This window comes from Staurois parvus, unplaced genomic scaffold (genome assembly GCF_062004578.1).
Source record: "Staurois parvus isolate SC_StPar_1 unplaced genomic scaffold, SC_StPar_1.0 ptg000111l, whole genome shotgun sequence".
NCBI lineage: Eukaryota > Metazoa > Chordata > Amphibia > Anura > Ranidae > Staurois > Staurois parvus.
Window position 1 is genome coordinate 1001116 of NW_028317907.1, and position 12137 is coordinate 1013252.

The 12137-nt window shown below is 47.2% G+C and overlaps 1 protein-coding gene across 1 annotated transcript in view; it reads left to right on the forward strand.

Annotated features, from left to right (window-relative positions):
* Positions 1 to 5300: 5300 nt before the first annotated feature.
* LOC149467455 (glutamine--tRNA ligase-like) overlaps positions 5301 to 12137 on the forward strand; it is a 124124-nt gene continuing 117287 nt past the window's right edge. Inside the window, exon 1 of the mRNA XM_089671652.1 lies at positions 5301 to 5448. Coding sequence (XP_089527778.1) covers positions 5335 to 5448 — 114 coding nt within the window. The 5' untranslated portion in view covers positions 5301 to 5334. The remainder of the gene's footprint in view (positions 5449 to 12137) is intronic.

The following is a 12137-nucleotide window of genomic DNA, read 5'->3' on the forward strand; positions in this document are numbered from 1 at the left end:
TAGTGTGAATTCTCACCAGAACATGGTGCTGGAAACCCGTGTTCCATGTGTGTTTCTTTCACTGTGTGCAATCTGCAGCAGATGTCAATGTTAAGGTAACAACACACCAAATACAGGTCGCAAATGATGTGCGTTTGCCTGCACCGGGTTCCATGGTCTGGAAGTTCAGATTGTACGCCCCTTGAGGGTTAGGGACCTTAGATTGTACATCCCTTGAGGGTTAGGGACCTTAGATTGTACACCCCTTGAGGGTTAGGGACCTTAGATTGTACGCCCCTTGAGGGTTAGGGACCTTAGATTGTACGCCCCTTGAGGGTTAGGGACCTTAGATTGTATGCCCCTTGAGGGTTAGGGACCTTAGATTGTACGCCCCTTGAGGGTTAGGGACCTTAGATTGTATGCCCCTTGAGGGTTAGGGACCTTAGATTGTACGCCCCTTGAGGGTTAGGGACTGATGTGAATGTACAATATATATGTAAAGTGCTGCATATATTGACAGCGCTATATAAGTACCTGAAATAAATAAGTACCATGCGATCTGCATGCAGTGCATTTCCAATAGTAATGTGTGCACTGCATCTGGTGCAGTGCGATCTGAGCCCATTCATAACTCAGCGTTTAATATCATTTTAATGTATACTGAAATCTAATTTCTTATGGTATATTTATTTTTTTTATTCCATGTATTCAGCTGTTTGTTTCTCCAGGAAATAAAAAAAAAACTGATTTCTCAGTTCAGGTGGACTCACCCTTTAACAACTTTCTCTCCAGCTCTCCTCTATCAGATGCAAAAAATAAAATATTGGTGTAGGAATGCAGTCGGTATTTAGAGGCTGTGGCAGCAGATCAATAAGGCATTCCGAGATAAGACCCCGAGCCCCTCTGCGCCTGGGACCCGATATGTTTCAAGCTACATGACACAGTAACAGTCTTTCCATTAGACAATCCCTTTAAGTATTTAAAATACATTTGTCAACTGTCACTAAGAAAAATGGTAATTACACATTTCAACGCCAGAACGGCCAGCAGCGTGTGATGGGCGGCTGTGTGTAGAGAATTCAGGACATTAACCCCTACAACCAGGGGCGGACTGACCATTTGGAAACTCGGGCACTGCCTGAGGGCCCAGGGTCAGTAGGGGGGCCCATGAGATGGCCCTGGCACCTTTTTCATAGGTTTTTTTGAGTTTGGACAAGGACACAGGGGCCCCATGATCGCCTATTGCCCGGGGGCCCCATGAGTTGTCAGTCCGCCCCTGCCTACAACAACCACCCCGGCACACCCCTATGGACCGGAGCACTTTTTACTTTTCTGCTATGGGCCTATTGATCCTACGCAGTGGCGTCTCAAGGCAGGTGCGGGGGGTGCACCACGCGGGGTGACACAGGACCAGCTCCTCGAAAAGGTAAGTTGTAAAGGAAGCCGACGATCCCCGCAGGATGGATTCGATCCATCCTGCGGGGATCGTCGGCTTTCCTTACAACTTACCTTTTCGTGGAGCGGGTCCAGTGTCACCCCGTATAGGCAGGGGTGTATTTACCACAAGGCAAACAAGGCATTTGCCTAGGGCGGCATTTCTCAGGGGGGGGCAGCACTGCCCCTTGGAAGAAGGGATGGAAGAAGGGACATAAGCGGTATGGGGACCTGGTGGGTTCCGAGAGATGCTGAGGGTTTCATGACTCTCGTTCCTGGGGATGTCAGGAGCTGTGAAGGTGAGTGCCTTTCTCGCTCTTGCCATGGGGTATGATGGCTGGTGTATGGGGGGCAGTGGTAGTGGAAGGCTCGGGTGGAGGGCAGGGGTGCTCTTGGTGAATGTCAGGCTCCTTATGGGGGGGGGGGGCAGCAATTTTTGTGTTTCCTAGGGCAGCACAAAACCTTAATACACCACTGCGTATAGGTTGCATGCCGATGATCCCCGTAGGATGGATGGGATCTGCGGAATTGGGAGCATAATGGATCGGGCTCAATCCGCAGATCCCATCCATCCTGCTGGGACCGTCGGCATGCAACCTATATGGGGTGACACCGGACCCGCTACACGAAAAGGTAAGTTGTAAAGCAAGCCGACGATCCCCGCAGGATGGATCGGATCTGCGTATTGAGCATTATGGATCAGAGTCCAATCCATTATGCTCAATCCGCAGATCCGATCCATTCTGCGGGGATCGTCGGAGGGGGTGTCACCAACTGTTACTGCACAGGGTGACACCAACCCTAGGGACGCCTCTGATCCTACAATACCGTTGTCATTACTTCTCAGTTCTGGAACGCCCCTTGTCTTTACTGCAACAGCATGGCCCCGCTGCACTGCATCACGTATACAGTCATGGCCAAAAATATTGGCACCCCAGCATTTCTGTCAGATAATGCACTACCCAGAAAATTTTTGCAATTACAAATGTTTCGGCATTCTCCTGTTTATTTTTATTTTTTTGGTATTGGTATGACACAAAAAAGTGGAGAAACAAAAAGCCAGATCTGACACATTTCACCTAAAACCCCAAAAATGGACTGGACAAAATTATTGGCACCCTCCATTTAATATTTGGTAGCACACCCCTTGGATAGAATAACTGAAATCAATGGCTTCCTGTGACCCTCAATGAGTTTCTTCCACCTCTCTGCTGGAATTTTGGAGCGCTCTTCTTTCACCAACGGCTCCAGGTCTCTGAGATTGGAAGGGTTCCTTTTCCCAACTGCTGTTTTGAGATCTCTCCACAGGAGCTCTATGGGACTGAGATCTGGACTCATTGCTGGCCAGTTCAGTCCTCTTCAATGCTTTGTCTTATTTTTGGGGCTTTTTGACATGTGCTTTGGGTCATTCTCCTATTGTACAGCCCTCCATGGCCAAACGTTTTCAGAATGACAGTTGATCTATGTTGAGCAAAGTTGATCCAGGGAATATCTGATTGCCTCTCGGGGGATCAGGAAGGAATTTTTTTCCCTGGAGGAGCAAATTGGATCATACTTTGCTGTTTTTTTTTTTGCCTTCCTCTGGATCAACTGTGGGTGTAGGATTATAACTTTTTTTTTTAATGGCTGAACTGGATGGACTTTTGTCTTTTTTCAGCCAGACTAACTATGTAACAGTTTCAGTCATTCTCAAAACTTCACTCAGTTTTTATGATGGCAATTTGCATATACTCCAGAATGTTATGAAGAGTGATCCGATGAATTGCAATTAATTGCAAAGTCCGCTCTCCCCGGACCCTGCATTCACTATATCTGGTCTCCCCGGACCCTGCATTCACTATATCCGCTCTCCCTGGACCCTGCATTCACTATATCTGGTCTCTCCAGACCCCGCATTCACTATATCCGCTCTCCCTGGACCCTGCATTCACTATATCTGGTCTCCCCGGACCCTGCATTCACTATATCCGGTATATCCAGACCCTGCATTCACTATATCTGGTCTCCCCGGACCCTGCATTCACTATGTCCGGTCTCCCCAGACCCTGCATTCACTATATCCGGTCTCCCCGGACCCTGCATTCACTATATCCGCTCTCCCTGGACCCTGCATTCACTATATCTGGTCTCTCCAGACCCCGCATTCACTATATCCGCTCTCCCTGGACCCTGCATTCACTATATCTGGTCTCCCCGGACCCTGCATTCACTATATCCGCTCTCCACGGACCCTGCATTCACTATATCTGGTCTCCCCGGACCCTGCATTCACTATATCCGGTATATCCAGACCCTGGATTCACTATATCTGGTCTATCCAGACCCTGCATTCACTATATCTGGTCTCCCCGGACCCTGCATTCACTATATCTGGTCTCCCCGGACCCTGCATTCACTATATCTGCTCTCCCCGGACCCTGCATTCACTATATCTGGTCTCCCCTGACCCTGCATTCACTATATCCGCTCTCCCCAGACCCTGCATTCACTATATCCGGTCTCCCCGGACCCTGCATTCACTATATCCACTCTCCCCGGACCCTGCATTCACTATATCAGGTCTCCCCAGACCCCGCATTCACTATATCTGCTTCTCTCCGGACCCTGCATTCACTATATCCGCTCTCCCCGGACCCTGCATTCACTATATCTGGTCTCCACGGACCCTGCATTCACTATATCTGGTCTCCCTGGACCCTGCATTCACTATATCCACTCTCCCCGGACCCTGCATTCACTATATCCGCTCTCCCCGGACCCTGCATTCACTATATCCACTCTCCCCGGACCCTACATTCACTATATCTGGTCTCCACAGTACACACAACATGGAAATGCAATTGTTTTAGTAAATATAAACTTATAAATACCTTTTATCATCAGCAGTATATAGTAATCTATCAGTGTCCAGCAGAGCACTGGTTAAAGCTTGTAGGAGTTTTCATTTTGCTCTAGAAGGATGCAGAACTCCTAACCTCTGTCTGGACAGTGCTGATTGGCCCTGCACTGATCACATGCACCCTCCCAAGGAAAAAAAAACTCTCTTGCAATACACATCCAACTGAGCATGTGCAGAGTACCTCCACATGATGTTTTATCAGGAGATAAGAGGGAGACACTAGAAGAAGGGGAGGATCAGAGAAGACAGGATCAAATAGCCTTTTTACACAATGCAGAGGATTAACCCCTTAGGTCCCACTGTGAGTATAACAATCATGCTTTACTGCATCTACAGACTGATTGTACTGTTGTGGGTTTAGAAACACTTTAATTAAAAAGTCAAATGCAATACAATCATATATAAAAATATATATATATATTAAAAAAACTGAGCATATTAGGTTTTCAGCCAAATGTATCCTGAATTTTCTGTCAAAGAATTTACATTTTGGTTCACCACTAAAATGCAAGCGCACTCGGCATTGATCCAGGGCACTCCATCCTCACTGCAGCTCAGGTTTTTGGGGAGATTTCTCATTTCCTGTCCCATAATCAAAACAGGAAGTGATAGGTAATCCCTCCAAAGTGAGGGAATCCCTGGTTGTCACTAGAACTAGTGTCCCCAATGGAAGATTGACCGTCTTGGGGACACCCCAAAAGTTACAATAAAAGTCTGACAGAGCTAACCCCTCATTACTGCACCCAGATCTAGAAAAATGAACAGTTCCCTTTCGGTTTCTCTGTCTGGCAAAACTCATCACCCACGTGCAGCCAGCCAGCTGATGCAACCCGGACCCCGCCCCCTTTCTGTGGTACCTCCGTCACGCCATTGGTCCCGCGCCTACCACGTGAAACACCGGCTCTCTGACATTGGCCCCAGCGGATGCAAGCATTTCCTTTCCGATTGGCCAGCCGCCGCCCGCGTGCCCAGATCTGTTCGCTGATTGGCCGCTTTGGCTTCCCTTCCTTCCAGACTCCAAGATGGCGGCGGACTCGGTGTCTCTCTTCACTTCTATCGGTCTGAGCGAACAGAAGGCGAGGGAGACACTGAAGAACGAGGCGCTGAGCTCGGTGCTGAGGGACGCCGTGCTGCAGGTAAGGAAGGCCCCACTCCTCCTCCTGTCCCTTCACTGTTCAGGCTGCCATGTGGAGTCATTGCTGGGAGGTGGTCTATGTCCTGTCAGGAAGCTGCACGACCCCCCATTGACAGAACTAACTGGCTGGATATGGCCCAAAGAGAACCTGTCACTTCTAGAGGAGCCATTTTTGGGGAGCTCTGTAAACCCCCCTCGGGGGGTTATTGGGTCCCCGTTAGCTATAATACCGACTTAGGAACTATTCCGCATGGTATCTGGTGATGACAGGGCCTCTTGACCCTGTATTTGGCATCTTGGGTCAATGAGGTGTCCAATCGGAGGGTTGAAAAGTTACAGGGTTTCCCATCGCCTAGCAACTGTATCCAGGGGTCTCACTGTGCGTTGTATACCCCTGAAAGGAGTGATGGGGTCACCATTATCTATAACACTGACTTATGAACAATATGGCACAGTATCTGGTGATGACAGGGCCTCTTGAAGCTGTATTTTTCATCTCGGGTCGATGAGGCCTCCAATCTGAGGCCTGAAACTTTTTAAGGTTTCCCATTGCCTAGCAACTGTATTCACAGGCTCTCACTGTGCTCTGTATACCTCTCAGGGGGGTGATGGGACCACCGTTATCTCTAATACCGACTTAGGAACTATTCTGCATGGTATCCAGTGAGGACAGGGCCTCTTGAAGCTGTATTTGGCATCTCGGGTCGATGAGGCCTCCAATCGGAGGGCCAAAAAGTTATAGGGTTTCCCATCGCCTAGCAACTGTATCCAGGGGTCTCGCAGTGTGTTGTATACCCCTAAGGGGGGTGATGGGGTCACCGTCATCTATAACACCGACTTAGGAACGATATGGTGTGGTATCCAGTGAGGACAGGGCCTCTCGAAGCTGTATTTGGCATCTCCGGTCAATGAGGCCTACAGTCAGAAGGCTGAAAAGTTTATAAGGTTTCCCATCACCTAGCAACTGTATCCAGGGGTCTCGCAGTGCGTTGTATACCCCTGAGGGGGGGTGATGGGGTCACCGTTATCTATAATACGGACTTAAGAACTATTCCATGTGGTATCCGGTGATGACAGGTCCTCTTGAAGCTGTAATTGGCATCTTAGGTCAATGAGGTGTCCAATCTGAGGCCTGAAAAGTTATAAGGTTTCCTATTGCCTAGCAACCGTATCGAAGGGGCCTCACTGTGCTCTGTATACCCCTCAGGGGGGTGATGGGGTCACCATCATCTATAACACTGACTTAGAAACGAAATGGCGCGGTATCCGGTGATGACAGGGCCTCTTGAAGCTGTGTTTGGCATCTTAGGTCAATGAGGCCTACAATCAGAAGGCTGAGAAGTTTCTGATCGCCTAGCAACCGTATCCAGGGGTCTCGCAGTGCGTTGTTTACCCATAAGGAGAGTGATGGGGCCACCGTTATCTATAACACTGACTTAGGAACGATACAGCGGGATCCAGTGATGACAGGGCCTCTTGAAGCTGTATTTGGCATCTTGGGCCGATGAGGCCTCCAATCGGAGGGCGGAAACGTTACAAGAAAGGTTTCTCATTGCATAGCAACCATATCCAGGGGTCTCACTGTGCTCTGTATACCCCTGAGGAGGGTGATAGGGTCACCGTTATCTATAACACCGACTTAGGAACGATACGGTGCGGTATCCGGTGAGCACCGGCCCTTTTTAAGCTGTTTGGCAAACGAGGCCTCCAGTCAGAGGGCTGAAAGGTTTCCCGTTGCCTAGCAACCGTATCTAAGGGTCTCACTGCGCTGCATAGCTTAGATGTGAAACTACATGGACTGATGCTCCCCACCGCTGCACTTCTATTAAAGTAGATATAAACCCAATCATCTTACTCTTAAAGAGGACCCCGTTTTCCCCAGTTCAACATTTTTTACCCCAGTAAATAATTTTAGGGGCATTGTCCGGGATAGTTGTATAGGTGAGGATAACGTCGCCCTCCGCTGTCCAGGTTACTGATCTTATACATCCCAGGAGGCCCCTGGGTACACTACGACGCCAGTGCTGCTGCATGTCATCGGAGGGCCCAGTCACAAGAACCAGGAATAAGTAAAAAAGATGGTGATGTAGGACCCCTGGGACATGCACTATGATAATAGCCAAAAAAAACAGGTAGTGATTAAAGTGGCTGTAAAGGCAGAAGTTTTTTTACTTTAATGCATTCTGTGCATTAAGGTAAAAAACCTTCCACAATTAATCCCCCCCCCTTTGCCCATAAACACTTACCTAAGCCCAATCTCGATCCAGTGCTGTGCCTACCTGCAGCAACACTGCTCTCTCTCACCTCACTGGACTCAGAGGCAGCAGCAGGAGCCATTGGCTCCTGCTGTCAATCCAATACTATGATGAGGGGGCAGGGCCGAGCCTCACTGGCCGCTTTGGGATCGTGAACCCACACAAGTGTCCTCATAGCAAACAGATTGCTATCAGGGCAGACAGAGAGGAAGAGCTACGACCAAAAAAAAAGGAAAATCGAGGCCTCTCTGTGCAAAACCATTGTACAGAGCAGGTAAGTAAGACATATTTGTTTTTAAAAAATTAACCTTTATAATCACTTTAACCACTTTAAGTCCGGACACTTTCACCCCCTTCCTGTCCAGGCCAATTTTCAGCGCTATCACACTTTGAATGACAACTGCGCGGTCATGCAACACTGTACCCATATGAATTTTTTAGCATTTTTTTTAGACCGATAAAGCTTTATTTTGGTGGTATTTATTCACCACTGGGATTTTTATTTTTTTTGCTATGTAAATGAAAAAGTCCAAAAATTTTGAAAAAAGGTGTTTTTATTATAAAATTTGGAAAATAAATATTTCATCATAAATCTTGGCCAAAATGTATTCCGTTATCTTTTTAGTAACACAAAATAACCCAAATTAGTTTATAACCAAAAATTATAATGTTTAAACATTTTTTTTTTTTTTACATTTTTATTTTATTGTTTTATACTGTATTTTTTTTTTTCACATACTGTCACCCTAGCAGTACAGTGTCACCATGGTGACACTGTACTACTTGTGGGGTGTGATTTTTTTTTTTACACTGATTGCTTTTACACCCATAAAGGCTGTAAAAGCAATCATTTCTCCTCTCTAGCTGCATTCTTGCAGCCATTGAGAACTACTGTGTGAGCTGTGATTGGTCACATCTTGTCACATGGTACAAGGCTGTTGTGAATAGCCTTGAAACATGTGACCTCTGTGATCATTCACAGATTTCACACGTAGTAAGCAATGATGTCAGAAGTAACATCTTGCTTACTACTCAGCATGTGATCACCTATTGGCCAATCAGTGATCACATGATCGGGACCTCGCACAGAGGTCCCGTACGATGATCGGTATTCCACTGTGTCCATAGGAAGCGCGCACAAGCAGGGTGCGTGGAGGCCGTTTATAAACGGCCACTCGCCCCTGCACTGCCAACGTCCAGCCGTTTATATACAACGGCCGGACGGGAGGTGGTTAAAGCTGAATTATAGGGGTACTGCAATTTTTTTTTTGTTTTGTTACATTGGTCCAGCCCAATGAAAACCTATTGCTCTGTGTAACTAAAAGGCAGGATTGTTCTACCCGCTGGCTTGTATACAAGTTTTGGGCAATTTTTAGACCTTTTCCAAGGCACCCCTGAAGAAACCTCAAGGCACCCCAGGGTACATGGGCACCCTGGTTGAGAGAGGCTGGTCTAGAGCTAGGGTGTCCACCTCCATTTCATCACGGCCACATCAGCATTTTAGTTGCCTTTAAAGGGACGACTGTTTCTGTAGTCTGCATTCCCCACCATCAGAAGTCAACAGTCTGCCACCCTCTTACATTAGTGTACACCCCTAACGTTGTGCTGCTGCTGGGAAGAAGCTGGGGGCGGAGTTGTGAAGTAGAAAGTGCAGAGTCTGGAGGACGATCAGAGGAGGGCTGGATGAATGCTGAGACCTGGGGAGGAGACTACAAGGGGGTGCTGCAACTGCATAGAGAGACGTAGGATCTGTAGGAGGAGTTCTGTCCTCTTCTGGCGACTGCTGAGATTGTGGGGGGGGGGCGGCACAGATGAACCTCTCTGCGGCTGCATGGAGAAGCACAGGATATGGAGTTCTGTCCACCCTGCTGCCAACTGCTGAGACATGGTGGGGGCAGAGACGAAGGGGTGCTGCAGGAGAGCTGAGAGGGCCACATGAAATTGCCCGGTAGTCTGGGTGTTTAAAACATGTGCCTTTAGAGGATCTCCACAGTTTTCTTTGGCTTGTAGTGTAGTTTAGCAAAAATTTCAATTGAGGTGCCAAATGCTGATAAAATGTTCAGATACAACTATTCCAGTAAGGGTCAGGAGAACAATAAAAAAAAAAGTATCCAATGCGTTTCGGGGGTCCAAAAACACCCCGAACCCCTGCACAGATTCTGCACATGTCTCATCAACAGCTGGTTTTTGGGGGCTCCAGCAGCAAAATTTCCTTTGATTATCAGAAAAAAACAGCTGTAGTTTATATTACTAAGTGCCCTAGGATGTGCAGGCTGCTGGATTATGTAGAAATCTTCAGTGCAGGGCTGCCCTGTTCTCTTCCTGCTGCGTAACTTTTGGTGCTGTGGAGGTTAAAAGCTTTGGGTCTGCACTAAAGATGATCTGATTGGGACATACTCCTTCCTGCTTTCTCTACCATTGAGAAGTTGTCTCTCCAAGACAGGATGTGAAGAGGTTTACTTACCTTTAATGAAGGATGTCCCACTCATTGCAGGCTGCTTGGTTATGTAGAAGTCTTCACTCCAGGCCTGCCCTGTCCTCTTCCTGCTTAACTGTTGGTGCTGTGGGGGTTAACGGCTTCGGGTCTGCACTAAAGTTCTTTCACTGATTACATTTCCTGTAACATGGTCTGTGAATGAGGAGAGTCTGATTGGTCATGGGATTCTGTCCCCCATTCCAAGATCATATTACAGGCAGTGTAGTCAGTAGCATCTTTTTTTTCCCATTGGCAGAGAAGGCAGGAGGGGCGTGCCCTTGTCAGAGCATCTTTAGCGCAGAGATCCAAAGCCGCTAACCCCCACAGTGCCAGACGTTCAGCTGCAGGAAGAGGACAGGGCAGCCCTGCAGTGAAGATTTCTACAGAATCCAGCAGCTTGCACATCGAGGGAATACTTTATTACAGGTAAGTGGATCTCCTCGCTTCCTGTCTTGGAGACTCAATGGAAAGTGAGGAGAAATCCTTTCTCAGACTGTTGTCCTAGAACAGGGGTAGGCAACCTGCGGCTCTCCAGCTGTTGCAGGACTGCAAGTTCCATCATGCCTCTGCAAGTCATAGCTGTAACTGTCAATTTTGCAATGTCTCATGGGAAATGTAGTTCCACAACAGCTAGAGAGCCGCAGGTTGCCTACCCTTTCCTAGTATCAGGTGTACCCATTGTTTCCCGTTATTTCCTGTTTCAATGACAGGTGTAACATTTTGAATTTCCTTTGGGTGATTGGAGAAGAGTGCCCGATGTCCAAAAAAAAAAAGTCTCACTTGATGAATTTTATAGTTGTTTATTGAAGATAAAAGTAAAAAAGTGGAGCCGACGAGTTTCTCGGAATTGTCTCCTTCCTTCTTCAGGGCTGTATTTCTTGGAGACTGGTTAGATTCTGAGAGGGTTAAATATATTCGATCAGCGGCTCTGCAGTACGCTGATCTTGTGGAGCAGAGACAACCAGGGCCATCGTCCAAGAAATCTAGTCCTGAAGAAGGGGAGGAAGTTCCCTACGAAACGCGTTGAATCTACTTGTTTATTTTTATCTTCAATAAACAACTATAAAATTCATCAAGTGAGACTTTTTTTGGACATCGGGCACTCCCCTCCAATCAACCAAGTGTTACCTGCAGTAATGCCTCCATTGTTTTTAAAAGGGTATCAGCCCTGGACCCCAATGGAGTCTACCACCTACAGTTGAGATTTAACCCACTTCCGCCTGGCAGTACTAGGGTCGTTGGTTCGAATCCCAGCCACAGCACCACCTGCCTGGAGTTTGCATGTTCTCCCTGTGCCTGTGTGGGTTTCCTCCGGGTACTCTGGTTTCCTCCCACACTCCAAAGACATGCTGGTAGGTGAATTAGCTCCTGCCTAAATTGTCCCTAGTATGTGTATGTATGAATGTGAGTTAGGGACCTTAGATTGTACGCCCCTTGAGGGTGAGGGACTGATGTGAATGTATAATATACAGTGGGGATCGAAAGTTTGGGCACCCCAGCTAAAAATTTGTATTAATGTGCATAAAGAAGCTAAGGAAAGATGGAAAAATCTCCAAAAGGCATCAAATTACAGATTAGACATTCTTATAATATGTCAACAAAAGTTAGATTTTCTTTCCATCATTTACACTTTCAAAATAACAGAAAACAAAAAAATGGCATCTGCAAAAGTTTGGGCCCCCTGCAGAGTTAATATCTTGTACTGCCCCCTTTGGCAAGTATCACGGCTTGTAAACGCTTTTTGTAGCCAGCCAAGAGTCTTTCAATTCTTGTTTGAGGTATCTTTGCCCATTCTTCCTTACAAAAGTCTTCCAGTTCTTTGAGATTTCTGGGCTGTCTGTCACGCACGGCTCTTTTAAGGTTTACCCATAGATTTTCAATGATGTTGAGGTCAGGAGATTGTGAAGGCCATGGCAAAACCTTCAGTTTACGCCTCTTGATGTAATCCCCCGTGGATTT